The 19,183-nt window shown below is 33.5% G+C and overlaps 5 protein-coding genes across 5 annotated transcripts; all 5 read right to left on the bottom strand.

Moving 5' to 3' along the window:
- Positions 1-2,957: 2,957 nt before the first annotated feature.
- Positions 2,958-7,266, bottom strand: LOC7485053 (cation/H(+) antiporter 15). The gene is made up of 3 exons (XM_002309849.4): positions 6,781-7,266; positions 4,660-5,652; positions 2,958-4,555 (listed from the first exon to the last, which is right to left on the bottom strand). Exons 1-3 carry the CDS (start codon positions 6,997-6,999, stop codon positions 3,185-3,187), a joined length of 2,583 nt encoding a protein of 860 aa, XP_002309885.4. The 5' UTR covers positions 7,000-7,266; the 3' UTR covers positions 2,958-3,184.
- Positions 7,267-9,579: 2,313 nt separating this feature from the next.
- On the bottom strand, positions 9,580-10,458 carry LOC7485052 (kunitz type trypsin inhibitor 111). Its single transcript, XM_024605236.2, has one exon. It carries the CDS (start codon positions 10,334-10,336, stop codon positions 9,725-9,727), a length of 612 nt encoding a protein of 203 aa, XP_024461004.2. The 5' UTR covers positions 10,337-10,458; the 3' UTR covers positions 9,580-9,724.
- A 2,225-nt stretch (positions 10,459-12,683) lies between these two features.
- LOC7485051 (kunitz type trypsin inhibitor 104) lies at positions 12,684-13,559 on the bottom strand. The gene has a single exon (XM_002309847.4). The coding sequence runs from the start codon at positions 13,445-13,447 to the stop codon at positions 12,857-12,859; it is 591 nt and encodes a 196-aa protein (XP_002309883.1). The 5' UTR covers positions 13,448-13,559; the 3' UTR covers positions 12,684-12,856.
- A 1,867-nt stretch (positions 13,560-15,426) lies between these two features.
- LOC7485050 (kunitz type trypsin inhibitor 104) lies at positions 15,427-16,257 on the bottom strand. The gene has a single exon (XM_002309846.4). The coding sequence runs from the start codon at positions 16,164-16,166 to the stop codon at positions 15,573-15,575; it is 594 nt and encodes a 197-aa protein (XP_002309882.3). The 5' UTR covers positions 16,167-16,257; the 3' UTR covers positions 15,427-15,572.
- Positions 16,258-17,954: 1,697 nt separating this feature from the next.
- On the bottom strand, positions 17,955-18,756 carry LOC7486082 (kunitz type trypsin inhibitor 111). Its single transcript, XM_024605252.2, has one exon. It carries the CDS (start codon positions 18,660-18,662, stop codon positions 18,051-18,053), a length of 612 nt encoding a protein of 203 aa, XP_024461020.2. The 5' UTR covers positions 18,663-18,756; the 3' UTR covers positions 17,955-18,050.
- Positions 18,757-19,183: the final 427 nt, after the last annotated feature.

The following is a 19,183-nucleotide window of genomic DNA, read 5'->3' on the forward strand; positions in this document are numbered from 1 at the left end:
TTGGGACGTCGTTCAATGGCCATACAAGGGCTTCGTTAGATTCGTCATAGCTTCCCCTCCTTCCAAGTCTAGCATGTGTTGCAAACAGATGTCCAGTATGGTGCATGCAATCATTTATTTTTATTTTTTTTTCTCTTTTTTCTCCGGGATTTTCACATTGACCCTGTAAAATATAAAAGTAGCCTTTCACTCTCTTATTTTTTCATATTTTATCAATGTTTTTCTTATTACTATTTATTTATTTAAAATGATTTATGAAATTAATTTTTTATTTTAATTTTACTTCCTTTAATTTTTATATCTTTCATATTTGATCTTTATTCTTTTAAAAAAAATTTCTTACAGTTTCATCCATTTTAAGTTTGTTCTGCCAATTTAATCCTTATTATTTTAATTGCTAGTTTTATCTGTTTTTTCTCTCACAATTGAATCCATTTCAGCCCAAATTAGTGGCTCATTTATTTTTCCATTAAGAAGAAATGGTTGAATTATTTTTTTATGAAGAAGAAATGGTTGAATTAAAAAAACAGAGAACAAAGCGAAACAAGATTAGTACTTCGTAATTGGAATTTTCAAAGGTAATCATATCTTTGCTTATGCTTTAGGAATCTAATTTTTGTTTATGCAATCAAATCTTCCCTCTTGTCCGTCCACATCTCCATTGAATGTTTATGAGCTTGCTTGTTACGTTCCTTTCTGTCAACTTCATCTACATTCCCTATGGCAGTTGTGCCCGAGGTGGTGGTGAAGATTCAGGGGAATTCGTAGCCTCAAATCAGATTTAAGATATTTATATTAAAAAAAAGGATAAAACTACACACTATGCCGTATATTTGCCACATGCAGTCAGCATCCGCAGTCATGGAGTTGTTAGTTTCCGTCTGATAAATGCTGTGAAAATAGTGTTATTAAAAAATTAAAATTTTTTTTGGTAAAAAATTAATTTTTTTTTATGTTTTGGATCGTTTTGATGTGCTGATCTCAAAAATAAATTTTTAAAAATAAAAAATATATTATTTTAATACATTTTGATACGAAAAGTTATTTAAAAAACAATAATAACCACACTCTCAAAAATTTCTTGTATACCGGCAACAATTTGAATACACTCATGAATAAAACATATATCCTTCCATTAGATGGTTGTGGCAACTAAAATTCGAGACGATTAAATTGATTATTTAATTAAATGATATCTCAAATATAATATTACTTATTAAATCTTAATTAATTTTGATTAAACTTAAAGAAAAAACTAGAAACAATCATTAAAGACAACAAAATGAGGGTTTGCTAATATAAAAATAATTATAATGATCTCATTCAAAAACAAATTTAAAAATAAATTTAGCTATTTTATTCAAATGAATTTAAAGAAAAAATAATAATTCAAGGCCTTAAGAAAGAGCCCATGAGTGTGGGAAATATGAGCCCCCTTTTAGCCCAAAAGAGTAGGCAAGCTTGCAAGGGCTTGCAAAGGCAGGTCTAAGAGTGTTGACAATGTGGTCTTGCTACGCAAATGACTTTCTTGGAAAATAAAAATAAAAATTGAACAGTATTCAATTAACAAAAAAAGAAGAGTAAAATGTAGAAAAAACCTAAAAAAAAAAAAATTAAAAAAAAAATTGGCCAGGCTTGCTGGCCTGTAGGCCTGACCTACGGGCTATGCCTTTGTACCCACACACTAGAGGGCAGATAACTAATTTCTTTTAAAGAAACAACACAGAGTTTAAACAAGGCTGAGGAACAAAAAAAAAAAAAAAAAAACACCCATGTCAATTTTTTTTAATTAAAGATAACTTATTAACACGTGGATCAATTATTTTTATAATTGGAATATGTAATTGTAATAATTTTATTTTATTTTTAACTAGAACCCACTAATTCTCTCTCTCTTCTCTCAAATCAATAAATTAAAAATAAAATATTACATCAAAAGTGAATTTTCAAAAACTAAAAGGACTTTAAATGTATCATTTAAAATGTATAAGGATCAAAATCAACTTTTCATGTCAAGTTTTAAAGTGCCACCTGGTCTTTCTATTTTATTTTTTCACCTTATACTCTACCTTTTAATTTTGCTCATAGTTAATAAATTAGACCCGATTGTCCATTAATTTGGCCATTAAAAAAGTTGGACAACAACCAATAAATTATTTGTCTAGCGGTTAAGATGTCGTTATATCCCAAAAAAGATGAGAACACAAATTTAATTTTAAAGAAGTGTACTTGTTGGGAGAGACAATTATGAACCCCGAACAAGACTAATTTCACTTTTTAAAATAGATATGAGGACACCCGGGCTAGAAAAAAAAAGTGATTTCATAACCAAAAATAAATAAATTAAATCACTAAATCCACGGTGATTTATAAGTGCATGCATAATAATTTTTGCACAGAAAAACCACTACCATCAACTAGTACTATACAACTTCACCTGCATAGAATGCAACTTTTGTCATTTCATCTGCATTCCACTACGTTGACAGCAAATGCAATCTTCTCATAGCTAACTGGCCCATATCCATCTCTTCTTTTTCAAAAGCAATGGCCCATTGAAAGCAAGCGTTCATCCCACCTGGTACAAAGTGACTGATAAAATATAACTTTATCTCTGTTCTCCCATTTTCAAGCACTTCATCAGCTGCCAAATAAAGTTTTCTGTCACAGGACTTCGACATTCAAATGGTAGTGCTTTGGAAATTGATATCACCCAACAGCTGGCTTGAATATTGACTGCTTCCAGGTCAGTTAGATCCCTCCAACAACAATCCCTCCATCAAAGCCTTTCCTTTCCAGACAATCTCTTTCCTTGATACGCAACACACAGTCTGTCACAGGTATTTTCTTCTTCAGCTAACTATAAAGCCTTGATTCAATGCTCAATGCATCATTTGAACTGATTGTATCCTTTCTTAAATCAATTCTTACCACGTTTGATGTCGTTAAAAATGACATTTACTAATTTTGCTTCATGATTTATTTTGCTATGACGGATCTGAACTACCTGATCAGGAATGAAAATAGAAGAACTATTCAGGACTTATTACATACGTTGATCAAGTAGCATAGAGCTTTGAAATGATGTAATTGTCCATCGACCACTTCATCAAAAACCTTGAAACTTAAACTGTTCGGTGAAGTTTATGAATTGGTTTTGACCAGTAACCATAGAGCTTTGAAATTATTTACGATCGTAATCGTAATCGTAATCGTAATCATCGTCATCATCTTCCTCTTGGTCATAAACATATTGGTGTGAAATGCTAGTAGTATTGCCAAAGGAAACCTGGTCACCAACCATTAGTGGTCGCCAAGTTGTTGAGCCAAGACTTGCTGAAAATCCATGAGGGTTTGCTATATAATTTTTGGGTACGTATTGTTGCACCACAAGAACTGATGCATGCGACGCGAAATTTGATGAAGCCAGTGTATCCCCCATGGTTCCCAATTCCTGACAGCTATTCCAGTCTGATAACCCTGATGTGAGCACTGATCGTGTTTTCTCCCCTCTTCCAACTATATAGAGATCAAAATCTGCATCATTTCGTCTAATTTCAGCAAGAGTTTCATCCCCATTATTCACCACTTTCTCTGTGTAAGTAATGGACTCATCATCAAGAGTCTTGAACATGAACTCATATGTATAATCATCATCAAGCCTCTTTTCCCTCTCCTCAATCGTCATGGAACTGAATAACTCATCATGACTGTTTGAGCCGTGTTCTGGAGTGGATTGTGCTGCTATTCTACCTGGAAGAAATCGAAGCACCGTTAAACTTATGCCAGGATGCCCTGCCATTCGCCACGCATAAGCCAATGCCTCCCTGTCATCAGGGCCACCAATGAAGATCATAGCAATTCGGTGCCCTTTTGAACTAGAACTGTTCCTTGCGGGACCTGTTTGCATGATGGAACCGAGTCCACGATCAACCAGTAGACCCACAGAACACGTTGCGTTTTCCAGCACATATTGGTTCATAGCTGGAAAAGTCGATTTTGCATCCTCTACTCGGCCGTCTGCAGTTAAGACTGTTTGGAATGGTATGATGATGAGGGAAACTCGCTTGTCCAATGCAAGGCTGCAAATATCCTCATGCATATTCTCATAAGGTGAAATTGCAGTGATTGTTTGAACCGACACAGCTCCGTTTCTCTTCTCGTATGATTTAAAAGCAAAGATAATTTGGTCCGATTCTGATTTTGCTCGGATAGGATTGCTCATGCTTGTCATGGAGTGGTCATGAACAATTAGCATCGCTGTGTTCCGTCCAGTGAGCTCTACCAAGTGGACGGCGATGACACAGATAGGGAAGTCTGGGCCGGCATTAGAGGCTTCAAGGAGGCTAATCATGCATGGTGCATCACGATTTGAAAGAACACATGCAAGGATTTTAAATTCTACCCCATTTACCAGTACACTCTCAATGGTCCTGTGCTTGTATCTAAGCAATTTTTTTCTAGGCTTATATGTGGCAGCAACTATTGGCTCCACCAAACAAGTCATGGCCAAGGCTGAAAACACCATTAAGGTAAATGTTTGGTTGTTTAGAACCTGGGAAATGAGATGATCTTTAGTTAATTTCTGTAATTAATAAATTCTTGATCTCCTATACTATATAGGAAATATGAATTCTGCAGAACATGCATGGTTCATACCTTAATATTCCGCCCGGCATTAATGATAATGATCGACATAACTCCTTTAGTGTTCATTATTACTCCAAGAGCAAAACCATCCTCCAATGGCTTGTTGTGGAGCAGAAAGACGAGCAATGTGCTCAGTATCTTTGCTCCAAAACTAAGGAATATGATTATAAATATTGCATACCATGGAGTTTCTTTCAGCAGAAAACCAGCATCAGTTCGGGTCCCTGAGGTTAAGAAGAAGAGGGGCATCATAATCCCAGAGACAAAATCATCAAGCCTTTCCATTAGTTTCATTCTGATAACATCTCGACGAGGCATAATAACTCCTAACATGAAACTACCAACCATAGAATGCAAACCAAAAGCATCAGTGATGAATCCGAAAAACACAATCCAACCCAAAACAAACCATATATGTTGCTCAGTGAAGTCGTCTCCTTTGACAGCATGGTTAGCTATCTTTGAGATTACCGGACGGATCACAAAACAACAGAGTAAAACGAAAGCAAGGATAAATGGCAAAACATAATATGGGTGAGCATTGAGCAATGACATTGCAACCACAAGAAGAATCCAAGTAAAGAAGTCACTGCTAACAGCTGAAGACATGGCCAATCTTCCCATATCGGTGCGAAGGAGCTTGAGGTCTGTGAGAACCTGAGTAACGTCAGGGAAGTTGGTAGCAGTGAGAGTAATAGCCCAGAATATGGAGCCCTTAAAGCTGCTGATTTCCTTTGCATCACTATCAAGCAGTTGTAATAGATAAAATAAGCCAAACCCAAAGCCAAGTGGAATCAGAATTCCAGAAATGGCGATGCGAATAGCCTCCGATCCACTGTTCATGATGGGTTTTAGGTCCATTTCTAACCCAAATAGGAACATGTAGTAAACGAGTGCCAAGTTTGCAAATGTTTCCAACACCTTGACAGCCTTAAAAGGAAGGACGTGATCGAAAAACAACGGGGTAGTTCCAAGTGCTGATGGGCCTAGCAACACCCCAGCCTGTCCATACACAATCGGCAATCCAACATAATTGATACCATCAATTATCCAATGTGCATGCATATGTTTTTTTTTTCTTGTTACAAAAGAGAGAATTAAACTCAAGACTTTTGAGATGGAAAAGAACACTATACTACAAATGCATGCATATGTTAATTGTTTGATACAAGATAATTTTTGTTAAAAACATAGATTTAAATTAAGTAATGAATATATATATAACTTTTGATTCAATTATTAAAATTAGACTAAATTTTTTTTAGAAAATTCTATAAATTCTATTTCCTATAAGGTTAATGTCCCAAATAAGGCTTAAAATTTTCTGCTTGAGATTTGTCATATTTTTCTTTTTCTAGTTAATTTAGGATTTGTTTTCCTATATATTTAGTTTAGAGTTTCTTTATTATTTTCTTTGTTTTATTTAAAACTTTTTTTTTTGTGTTACTTAAAAAACATAGTATAAAGAAAAAACAATAAATTAAGGTAGTAAAAGAAAGGCTATATGAAAAGAGCTTGAGAAACCCTAAATGTACACCATTTTCATAATAATAGAGAATACTCTAAAGTTTATTTTCAATAAACAAAATTGAATATTACAACTCTCCTAATATGCTTAAATAATATAAAAAAATAATCTAAAATAGAACATGAAAAATAATAAAAGATTTTTAAACTAAATAAGAAGTAGAAAAATAGAATAAAATTTATGTACTAACCAAATTTGAAAGTCTTATAGACCTCAAATGATTACAAAAAATTGACTTTATAGGAAACAAAACATCTAAGATCTCATGGAAATTTCTTAACTTGATTCAATAATTAGATGAAAGTTATTTCCGTTGCTTGGCTGCACACATTATCGTTCTTCCCACATACTTGGAGGTTTAGCCTAGTTGCTTACAAGGTTTCATGACTCAAATTCGATGAAATGCACAAGAAAAAAAATAACTTCTGGTAAATGTAGTAGAAGTCCTTTTAGTTAAAATTAAAGCATTGTTTTTCCATAAGTTTTGATCTATATATTTACGAATCATTGTATTAGCATGAAGAAGGATAAAAGAGCAATCAACATTAGTAATTGGCCTACAAAATGAACCATGAAACAGCAATTAACAAGTTTGACCTTACAGTTATAAGAGCAACTATGCTGGGTTGTCGCAGAGGCCTGAGGATCAAGAGGAGAAGGCGAGTGGTGAACAGGACAACCGATAGTTGGAGGACAAAGAGAGGGAGGGATGTCGTCAAAGCACTTGTACTTTGGAAATAATTGCCACCAGTTTGATTTACGTAGTAACATGCTTCCGAACCATCCTTGGTACGATTTACTAAATATCCAGATTCAGCCATGGCGATTCCAAGTATTTCAAAACTTGTAATTCAGAACCAAAACAAGTTAAGGAGATTGATGAAAAGAAAATTTTGAGAAGGCAGGCATAACCAGCTAGAAATTAAAGTGAGATATCTAATTTGTTGGCTGCAACATTTTCTTTGTTACAATATCATAGCTGTTTTCTTTTTTTTTACAAAGGAGAGCGTGAAACTAAGATTAATTTCTCGCGCGGAAGAGAAGAACATGCATGCCTATTGAACTACCAGGTTATTGCCTTAGCTGTCCTCACCTGTTAATTAGTTTTCTAGTCAGAGTTGGTCATTGTTATAGCCATCAAAGAAACGCGAAGAATCACGTAACCAAAATAGAAAAAATTGCATCATCATGTTTTCCAAAATTAGGCAAATACACCATGGAAAATAGGCGATTAATGAGGACTATCCCAATTCTTAGCCCCGAAGTATTTCTCTGTTTTTACAGCTTCATATATATATATATATATATATATATATATATATCTGTGTGTGTGTGTGTGTAATGCAAGAGAGTTGAGAATTACAAGTGCCGCTAACACAAACACACAAACACATGTTACGTTTTCTTCTATTTCCAATATCTTGTTTTAGTATAAAGACAATGATTGTTAGCCTTCTAACGAAATGACCAGTGATACACCGTAATTCAGATCAAATTTTTAATATAAATAAAATACCTAAGTGTTGTTGATGTGATTTATAAAATATGATATATATTAAAAAATATATTTTTTAAATATTAAAATAATGATATATTATATGATATTTTTTTAACTTATTAAATTTGCAACTCGGGTCATAAGATTATAATAAATCTATAAAAAGCAAATCAATATAAATTATAAATATAAATTTTTAATTAACCCAATGTTGAGGGAAGAACTTGAAAAAATTAAACATAAAAAAGGATGAAAAAAAGCCTACATTAATCAATCTGTCAAACTCGTGATCCAAGTCAAGAGATCGAGATAACCCCATATAAAATAAATAAAAAAATCAATTAGAAAACAACATAAAGAAAATATATAAAGCAAATTGAGAAAAATTATGAAGCCCTACTTTTAATATATTTAATTTTAAAGGTTGAAATCGAGGAAAAAAAAACGAAATTTACGAGACCAATATATAATCCAATATAAAGAAAATAAGAAAAAAAATAAGAAGCACAATTATTAAATAATCTAATATTGAAAGATAAAATAAAAAAAAAAAATTGGATTGGTGAATAGTGAAATTATTTTTTAAAAAACTTAATTATTTTTAAAAAACTTTTATTTGTTTTCAATTTTAACATTCAATCCTAATTTGTTATATATTATTTTTTACGACTTGGTCCTTATTTTTTTTATTTCTAATTTTTTTCCTTAACCCTTTTGTAAGAATTTTATTGGATTTCAATTTCATCTTTCAATCCAAATTTATAATATTTTTTTTTTTAATTTGATCATTATTCTTTTGATTTTTTTATCCTTTTGTTAAAGTTATTTTTCTTTTCAATTTAAAACCTTTAATAAAAAAATTATGATTGCCCTTTAATTTTAATTTTAATTTTCATCCCCATTCTTTTTGGGCCGATATCAGCCCATTACTTATCAGGTCGAGGTAGGCCCAACCCTTTTTGGGCTAAGATCAACCCAGTTAGCTGGACTTGCCCAACCTATATTTTATAATAATATAATATAATATAATATATATTGTAATATTTAATATTATATATTAAAAAAACAAAAACAATCCTTTAAAAAATTTATGATTTTCTTGCGTGTTTCTTTTATATCAATTTTGTGTAATATTGAGTTGTATTTTTACATTGTAAGATATAAACCTGTATTAAAATACCCGGTTTTCTTCGAAATATTTCTAAAAAAATTATAAAAAAATCTCAAAAATTTTAAATTAATTTCCTTTTTTAAAAGACAAAAAAAATAAAAATATTTTGTTTTCATGCATACAACCAAATCCTAAAATGTTTCCAAACATATTTTCATAAAAAAAATTTGCATCTTTCTCATGTTTTAAAATGCAAAATGAATATCTTAACTAGTTTATAATTATTTATTCATTAGGGTTTGACTAAAATATCAAAAATATTTTTTTTTCAAATCTTTTTAGGGTTTAGATGTAAACTTTAATAATTTGTAAGGTGTAAAACTACATAATAGAGTACACTCTCAAATATTAAAGATACAAGGTATAAAATAAATGTGATGCTAAAGTTTAAACTTTGAAATGGTTAGGTTTAACTTGATGAGATAGAGATTTTCTCACCAAGAAAGATCTGCCTTAAACCTTAAAAAAGACCAACGAATAAAAATCCGATCTATAAAAATAATTAAATAACAATGTAATTTATCTTAGTTAGGATGCACTAAAGGTGATATATCTTCTCCTTACATAACCAGTTCTTTACCTAAACTCTCATAAACCATAAATTTCTAACAATCATAATAATAAATGATAATTTCTAAATCTTAATCATAATTTTATAATTATCGCTTTAAGCGCAATAAAAGCTTTGCCATAGCACTACGACGTCACAGGGCACCCGCAACAATTATCATATACATCAAAACTCGAAAGCCTTTATTTATTACCCCGGCTATATATTTAATTAGTCAAGGATTAAAGATCTCCATTTATTTGTATAATTACCAATACATTGACAAGATGTCATTGATTATTCTTGACACATGGAGAGTATTACAAACTATTCAAGCCTTCTAAATATAAAAGGAAAGGCGGGACCATCCAAGACTAGCAATCTCCTTTCATTCTCAACCACAATACCAGCATCCCCACACAAAGGCCTAGGACAAACTTCCGTGAGACAATTTGGACACCATTGAAAATTGTAGAGGCCTTGATCATTCTTGACGATGTTGAAGTGCCAAGCATTAGAAGAAGGATTAGGATCCGTTTCAGCCAAGATATACCTCCTCCGTGTCTCTGGATTCTGCTCACCTACCATCCATGCAGTAGACTGAGCACAAATTGTTACACCAGTGAATGCAACAGTGAAGTCCCTTGTCTCCCTTACAACAGTATCCGCAACCCGTGGTGTGAATATGACTGAAGTGCCTCGGGACACAACAGGTGCAAGAGGCTCTTGACCAACAAAGAGTGGACATACTGAACCGTTGTTAAGATTAACAAGGATTAAGCCACCGGCAACATCAGTTACAGCTGGAAGTACGTAGTATTCTACACCACTTCTAAGAGGTTGGCCATCTGCATCAAGCACAGCAGGCCAGGTTTGAGCCATTGTGGATGTGGCCACGAGTAGCCATATAAAGCTCAAGCTTCCAATCAATCTCAACATGGCTGCCTAGAGCTAGCTAGCTATCTCGCACAACAAAAAAGAAGTAAGTATTATATGTGCTGGTTCTTAAAATTAAGACGCTATGAGCAATTTGTAATCCTTCTTTTCATCCTTTGCTTGAGATTTGCCATCTTTTTATAGTGAAAGGAGTCGAAATACCACATTTCTCTATTACGGCACGGCAACAAAAAAGTCCTTGGGTAATTATCCATTTTCATCTGTTGCATTGTTAACTAATGAATCCAGTTAAAGGTGTCTTTAATACACTTAGGGATATTGTCTCATGGGTGGACTAATTATGAAGAGATCTGTTGGAGCAAGTAATCGAAGGAGGAAAACAGAGGAAATATGCTCCCATAGTCCCATGTGCCATTTAATTTTAAAAAAATATAAATTCATTATATATTTATCCCATAGATATATTTATTTTATGTTTTTGTTCTTATCCTTTTAACCAAACAATTTTTTTTGGTATCTGTTTTTATTTTTATTTGTTCGGCGATACTAATCAAACGTTGTACATGTTAAATAATATTTATGTAGTCTTATTTATTAAGGGTAGAATAGTACTTTCAGTTTAACCTATATATACTTTGTTTGTATTTAGGTTAAGACTAAGCACTCATAATATACATATTATTCAGAATTCTAGCCTCCTTTTCGTGTTTGAGCTTAATTATTTTCACAGTACAAAATTAACTCGAGGAACAGTGTAAAACCAAAAAAAGGGCAGCTGAAATACTTAGACTGTAAGCTTTGAAATACTGTCTCATGGGCGGAGTAATTATGAAGAGATCTGTTGGAGCAAGTAATCGAAGGAGGAGGAGAACTATTCACAACCGGAACAAAATTAATGATCGCTTCCAAATTCTTTGAGCTGGTTAATTATCAGGAACTAGGTAACGGGAAAATGCTAGTACCTAGAAAGTCATTATCAAATTCATAAAGGATTTGAATGTTCAGTTTGACCAAATTTCTAGTGTATACCCACAATTAAAGCAATTGAATTTCCCAAAAAATCGTCTACTTTCAATATCGTGTGTGTGGATACACTAGAGAAAAGTCTGTGTTGTCTTAATTATCCAATTAATTAATTAAAGACAATAAAACAAGGGTTGGTTGGAGCATACTATTCATTTTGAACAATTCCTAGTTTTACTGCTAGAAATTATCAGACAATGAGGAATACTCAACTCTTTATGCTCTTGCTACAGTTAACCAATCCTTTTCAGATTACTAGTCCAACCCAAGAATAACTATATTAATGTCTTAAAGTTTCTCGCAACGCTATAAGATTTTTCACTCTATGCAGTTTCTTAAAGCTCCTCTAGTCTCACAGCTAGAAATTAGTTGATTAATTTGCAAGGAATTTCGCAATAACTTGGTTAAATCTTTGCATTGTTTGGCAATGTTTCGAAGTCTTGAAACATTAGTAAGATTTTAACTTATATATATCTGCTATTTTAGAGTATATTGCTTTGGCTATTCATTATATGGCATTTTTAATATATTTTCGATAATTATCCAAAAAAAACTTCCTATTTTATATTCTCTTTTCAATGCGGATCCTCCCACGTTTCCTACTAAAAAAAAACACGTTTCCCTTAACTTATATCTACTCTTAATGTTTGTTGTTGGAGAGAAGTAATTAAGCAATCATTCCCATTCCATAAAGATAATTCTCTAATTAGAGCACAACAGCAAAGATAGATAACTAAATTGAATTATTTGATTATGTTTTTAATTCAAGTACTAGAATTTAGTTATTAATTTCAGCGAGTGATTTCGTTTGATCGTCAAATACCAAGTGTTCTATACCTTCCATTTCACGATATCCACCTGAACTATATACACTAAAGTGGAATGTTGATGGTTTTTCTTTTGGCAAACGTGGTCCTACTGTTAATGGAGGGGTTCTTCATGACCATAGTGACTTTGTGATGAGTTATTTATCTGCACATGTGGGAATTAAAAATTTAAATGAGGCTGAATATTTGCTTCTTGTTATTAAAGTGCTTGAATTATCTTCTTCATTGGAGGATTTTTCTTAAAGAAATTTCATCTTTCAATCTGATTATAAGTGAATAGAATATGTAGTTTTGTGGCTTGGATCTAATTATCCCATGTCGTGATGTGGTGTCTCCAATATATTGTGAAGTTTTTTTGTGCTTAATACTGCCTCCATTCTATGCTTCAGTTTTGATTCACAGTTTTGAATGTCTTTGTGGGTTTATAGTATCACAGCTCCAGAGATTTTTTATATCGGTCATGGTGTTTGCAATTTTTTTTTTTTATTTCATCACAGGTGTTGTTATGCTTATTATTTTTTATATATAAGATAACTAAATTGAATTCTAAGCATCAAGAAAGATCTCCATTTATATTCCTGATATTACAATGACACCAAGGCACTTATTCTTCTATGGAGAATAACTTAAGCGCTTCTAAATATAAAATGATTTATTTGTACTATTACAATGCCAGAACGTCATCTACTTATATTTTGCAAAGGAGAAGAACTCAAGCCCTTCTAAAGCTGAAAGGAAATGCAGGGCCATCTATGGTTAAGAACCTCGTTCCATTCTGTTCCAGAATACCTGCAATCCCACATCTTGGCCTCCCACAAGGTGGAGGAGTGTTGCATTCTGGGCAATAGCCAAAAGTATAGGGACCTGGTGCTTGATTACGGCTAATACTAAAGATGGCTGGTTCATCACCAATCACAATAAGTCTCCTTGTCGTCTCTGGGTCTTCCTCGCCTATACCCCATGTAGTATCTGAAACACAAATCGAAGCAGCTGAAAATGCAACAGTGAATTGAGTATTTTCAGTGATGACAGTCTCTCCAGAATCTCTTGGGGTGAAGATGACTGGAAGGCCTTGAACATTACCAGATCCAATAGGAACCTGACCAACATAAGATGGACAAGATCCATTGCGAGTCACTAGAGTTAAACCACCAGCAACATCAGTTACAGCAGGATCTACATAGTATTCTACCCCTCTTGTAACAGGGTTTCCATCAGTATCAAGCACAGGAGGGCCCTGAGCCAAGCATGATACAGCCATCAGTAGACAAATGAAGCTCAAACCTTTAATCAACCCCAACATGGCTGCCTGTGTCAAACAACAAAATTAAATTGTACGAGCTTAGTTATCAACCTTGAACTTGATGAGAAATTGTGTAATTGTAATGTCTTTGCACTTTGTGGTCTATGCATGGTAGCTAGATTTTTATAGGAAATCTGGCGCAGGCAGGCATGCGACTTTTCTACAAGATATCACAAAGTAAGCACGGCAACGAAAAGTCCACTTGTCTATCCTAATCAATTACTGCTTTTACCGACCTAATAAACCTTTGCATCCTACTCTTTAATTATGTGTATATGGATAGCAGAAAAATTCAGATATTTGAAGTTTCAATTTCTGAAAAGATGAGTAGAATGATAGACAATGAGAGTAAAATGACTATTAATTCGCTCAAATCCATCCCTTCTATGTGAAAAATGGTTCTAATTAGCCCATTGCTAGCTCTTAACCCATCCCTCAACCACCATTTATGATAAATAATTTGCTGGGTATTGGCTAAATGTGTTGGTCTACCAAATAGTAGCCAATTAGGCAATGAAGTCTTACAAGAAATCCATCACAAAGTCAATAGGGGTTTTGTACTTGGGAACGAATTTCAATTGAGAAATAAATTTAATACGTTTGGGCAAATTGTGAAGGGAGAGGCTTATCTTCATATTTGACTCAGCATTACTACACACCAACACGCTTTCCATGACGATGCATGCTCCCTCAAATTCATGAACTTCTAGATAAATTTTCTATTACGTGATATATAGATAACAACCTAAAAAATTCAAAGACGACAACATCCTTTAAAAATAGCACCTCCAAATCATATATTATAAAATTCTAGCTCCCAACTTGGCATACTATTTTTGTTATCGAAACTTTTCTTTCACTGCAATTTGGAATTAGAATTCATCGATGTTGTCTATTGTGTCTTGCGTCTCCTCTAATCAATAAATTTATTATAAAATGCATATATATCGCATTTGTAGTTGTTTGTCGGCATATATATATATATATAGTAGGATATGGCATGAAAATATACTAAACTTGACTGATAAAAAGGATGAAAAAGCTCCTGCAAACACTAAACACTCAAGAATTCAATATCTCCTACTTGATATAGGAACTCTTCTCTTATCTTGGCAATCCTCTCAACAATCTTAATTAGCATTGCGTGATTCCTTTTCTTTTATCTTTTAAACAAGGCCTTCTTGAGTGCAAATAAGTTGTCTATATATGACTGTTGGAACCAGATCTTCTAAGACAAGTTTTACTCTGCGGAGTATATTTTGTTTTCGTTGACAAATGTCGACCAGCACAAATATTTTTCTTAACTTGTGCAAAATAAAAGTTATTAAGTTTTTTGTTTTGTTTTGATAATATCTTTCTGTTGGTTATAATACATGATGTTTCCATTACACATTGCATTTAGATTTATTTCTCTAAATAAGATTTTTTTTAGGTAGATTAGAGTCCATTTTTGCCTATTGACAAATAATAAACTAATTATTTTGACATTTCTTCCACCTTATCTTGAGTTGGTCAATCTTCATTTTCATTATCTAAGATCTTTGATCTCTTTTTGAGCAGCATGTATAAAGAAAGGAAGCCTGTACAAAGAGAGGCCTGGTAATTACAAAGCTTGGTTGGAATTAATTTCCTTGCTTTCAAATTAATTTCTTTGTTGTCGTGCTCTCGATCCTTAATAGACCTATACTTTGATACCCCAATTATTGGTTGAGATTAATTTCCTTGTTGTCATGCTTTCTTTAATCTACCTATGCTCTGATACCCTAATTATTGAAAACACTAAACATTCCTTATATTCGTAGAGAGATTATAGGATAAAGTTAAATTATTCTATTCTAACAAGGATTCTAAATACTATTTTAAGGATTCTAAACATAAATACTTTTAAGATTAGGATTCCTACTTGATCTAGGAGTCCTTCTCGTATCTCAACAAAAGCCACGAAGAAACTAAAAGTAAAAAATTCTCAATGCTCAAAATGGCACAGGGAAAGAAAGATCTCCATTTATTTGCTGAGGATAATCAGCAACTTATGCCCTTCTAAACATGAAAGGCTTGATTTTATTTACTATTACAATGACAAAATGCCATTTCTATATATTTATTTATGTTATGGAGAATGAACCTAATTAGCCCTTACAAACATAAAAGTAAATTCAGGACCATCTAGGACTAAAAATCTCGTTCCATTTTGAATCAGAATACCAGCAGTTCCACACTTTGCCCTACCACAATCTGGTTCGTCGACACATTGTGGGCACCCTTGGAAAGTATAGGAACCTCCTAATTGATTCCTGCTGTTAATTTGAAAGTAGGATGGTTCAGCTCCAGTCACAACAAATCTCCTTCTCGTCTGTGAATCTTCGCCACCTATAGTCCATGCAGTGTTTCGAACACAAGTTGAAACCCCTGAAAATGTAACAGTGACCTCTATAGATTCAGTGATGATAGTCTCTTGAGGATTTCTTGGTGTAAAGATGACTGGAATGCCTAGTCGACCGGATCTAGCAGATTCTTGACCAACATAAAACGGGCAAGATCCATTGCGAGCCACTAGAGTTAAACTACCAGCAACATCAGCCACAGCAGGGTCTGCAAGGTATTCTACACCGCTTCTAAGAGGTTCACCTCCAGCATCAAGCACAGGAGGGCTTTGAGCCATAGTGGATATGGCCATTAGTAGCCATAAGAAGCTTAAACTTCCAATCAACCTCAACATTACAAGAAAACAGTACTGTGCTGTTTGTGCTTAGAAACTGAAGAACTTGGTAAGAAACTGATCGAGTAATGTGTTCGCTTTTCAAGGTATAGAATATGTGGGCTAGATATTTATCGGAAATGTGGTACACACACGGTGGCATGCGGCAGTTTACAATATTTGAACAATGGAGGCACGGCAACGAAAAGTCCATTTCTCGTATCGTAATTATTGTTGTTTGAACGAACAAGATAACCCTATCCTGTGACCCTGTCTGTACATGGATGACAGTAAAGTAGGAATTCCAAGTCGAATTTCTGATGAGGAGTAACGTTTGAGATAGAGAGAGAACGTCTCCCAGCATAGCCTAATTGTAATCGTTTTCTGTATATTATTATTAATGTTGTTATTATATTATTAGGAAGTCCAAAAAATCTTTGCTATGATTGGAGAGTAGAGTCCTCGATCTTTTATATGAGAATTACGAAATCTGAGCTGGTTTATATAAAAACATATAGATTTTCTATCTATTCTGAAAAAAAAAAATTATTGAGTTATCAAAGATTACCAATTAATTTAAATCAATTATTTTTAATAAAAATATTTTTTTTTTTTGTGTTCAATCATTAAATTTAAATTAGATTTGACTAGATCGACTAGATCAACTAGATCATAAAAAATTCAGTTAGACCAATCAAGTTTTACCAAGTCAATATTTTATTGGTTCAATTAAAAATTATATTTGAATCAGATCTCAAATCTCAAATTAACTCGCTAGATCGGACAAATTTAATAACAACTAATGCTTAAACTTAGTTTTTTTAATTAAAAAAATTAAAAAATGGTATACTTAATCTAACAATTGTATATTCGTGGCTTGCTATAAAGTTAGAGTCTTATTAATGAGTTCTCTTTCTCATCTGCAATCATGTAATAGGAAAGAATTACTCATATGTTTTATGATTCGAAATCTGTTGCTTTATCAAGTTTGTGTTCGGCTAATTCTAGCGAGGTGGTAGGAACTTGTAACAAAACCAAATTCAGATTTCGTATTTGGGCCAAATTGCAGTACTTGGGCCACTTTAATTGACCAGGAAAGAAGTTGCCCACTTGGGCCGCCATAATTGACCCACGAAAGAAGTTGCCCACTTGGGCCGCCATAATTGACCCACGAAAGAAGTTGCCCATTTGGGCACGTTATCATAGGTCAGATCCATATCCACATCGGGCCCATGTTTGTTTGAGCAGTTCCTCTCAGTCAACTTGGCAAGAGAAAAAATTCAATCATTAGTTTGGCATGTACTGCACTTCTAACATGATTTCATGGCTGTTGGAAAATCCGATCCCCAAACAAGACAAGTATGTGCAATCTGGTCCTAATTATACATGTGCAACAATTGAAGTTTTGATATGAATTTATAAAGCACAATTTGCATACGAGCTTCATCCTAATCATGTACAATAGTCACAGCCCTCACAGGACAATAAAATTAATGATTGAAATATTATTTTAAAGAAGAAATCATTTAGATATACAAGAGGTAGATTACATTTTTTATTCTAATTCTTTTATTTGTATTTTTTAACTTACATGTAACTCGAGTTGACAAGTTTTTCTTCATAGTTTGGCTCTTGAGAGTGGTTATTTACTTATAGATCGTGTCAAAAAATATATTTAATATACATATGTGTATAGAAAGAGATTTAGATATACCATAATTTAATAATAGTAAGTATTAATAATTATATATTATCATATACATCTAAACTCAAAAGCCTTTATTTATTGCCCAAGCTATATATTCAATATTAGTCAAGAATTAAATATCTCCATTTATTTTTATAATTAGCAATGCATTGACAAGATGTCATTGATTATTCTTGACACATGGAGGCTATTACAAGCTATTCAAGCCCTTTAAATATAAAAGGAAAGGCGGGACCATCCAAGACCAGCAATCTCCTTTCATTCTCAACCACAATACCAGCATCCCCACACAAAGGCTTGGGACAAACTCCGGTGAGACAATTTGGACACCATTGAAAATTGTAGAGGCCTTGATCATTCTTGACAATATTGAAGTGCCAAGCATTAGAAGATGGAATAGGATCCGTTTCAGCCAAGATATACCTCCTCCGTGTCTTTGGATTCCGCTCACCTACCCTCCATGCAGTAGACTGAGCACAAATTGTTACACCAGTGAATTCAACAGTGAAGTCCCTTGTCTCCCTTATAACAGTATCCGCAACCCGTGGTGTGAATATGACTGAAGTGCCTGGGGACACAACAGGTGCAAGAGGCTCTTGACCAACAAAGAGTGGACATATTGAACCGTTGTTAAGATTAACAAGGATTAAGCCGCCGGCAACATCAGTTACAGCTGGAAGCACGTAGTATTCTACACCACTTCTAAGAGGTTGGCCATCTGCATCAAGCACAGGAGGCCAGGTTTGAGCCATTGTGGATGTGGCCATGAGTAGCCATATAAAGCTCAAGCTTCCAATCAATCTCAACATGGCTATAACAAGAATAAAGTATATATTTCTGCAAATTTTTTGAAATTGGGACTCTATGAGGAATTGGGTTTGTGTCTATGTATGGTTCTTTAGACCAAGACATGGTGAGCTATTTATAGTGCTTGGGGCTAGCTGGCGTACCAGATTTCATTGAAAGAAAAAAGAAGTCCAATTGTATTTATCCAGTTTCATCTTTGCGTCGGTATATAATTCAGCAATAGCTCTCACAAGGGACCCGTTTTGGGGGCTGCGCAGGCATGTTGTTGTCTTAATCTCTTGCAAGAGTATATATAATTGAAGAAGAATATGTATAGAGACGTAACGTGAGAGAAAGTTGAAAACATATTAGCTTTTTGCTACTCCTTGATCCACTTTATTAGAAGCTTTGAACTATGAAACATTGGGTGGAGTAATTATACATGAAGGGATCGGATCATCTGTTTGAGCAAGCTATCAAACGAGGCACACTAGCCCGGATTCACATTTGGATGAAGATACATGCACAAATTGTAATTAAATGC

This window comes from Populus trichocarpa, chromosome 7 (genome assembly GCF_000002775.5).
Source record: "Populus trichocarpa isolate Nisqually-1 chromosome 7, P.trichocarpa_v4.1, whole genome shotgun sequence".
Taxonomy (NCBI): domain Eukaryota; kingdom Viridiplantae; phylum Streptophyta; class Magnoliopsida; order Malpighiales; family Salicaceae; genus Populus; species Populus trichocarpa.

What these genes read in the sequence shown, in the direction of transcription:
- LOC7485053 (XM_002309849.4), bottom strand. Translation starts at nt 6,999, where the DNA reads ATGGCTGAATCTGGATATTTAGTAAATCGTACCAAGGATGGTTCGGAA. An exon ending in GCATAGTTGCTCTTATAACT is followed by an intron (nt 5,653 to 6,780) that starts GTAAGGTCAAAC and finishes GTGTATGGACAG; the next exon opens with GCTGGGGTGTTGCTAGGCCC. An exon ending in ATGCCGGGCGGAATATTAAG is followed by an intron (nt 4,556 to 4,659) that starts GTATGAACCATG and finishes CTCATTTCCCAG; the next exon opens with GTTCTAAACAACCAAACATT.
- LOC7485052 (XM_024605236.2), bottom strand. Translation starts at nt 10,336, where the DNA reads ATGTTGAGATTGATTGGAAGCTTGAGCTTTATATGGCTACTCGTGGCC.
- LOC7485051 (XM_002309847.4), bottom strand. Translation starts at nt 13,447, where the DNA reads ATGTTGGGGTTGATTAAAGGTTTGAGCTTCATTTGTCTACTGATGGCT.
- LOC7485050 (XM_002309846.4), bottom strand. Translation starts at nt 16,166, where the DNA reads ATGTTGAGGTTGATTGGAAGTTTAAGCTTCTTATGGCTACTAATGGCC.
- LOC7486082 (XM_024605252.2), bottom strand. Translation starts at nt 18,662, where the DNA reads ATGTTGAGATTGATTGGAAGCTTGAGCTTTATATGGCTACTCATGGCC.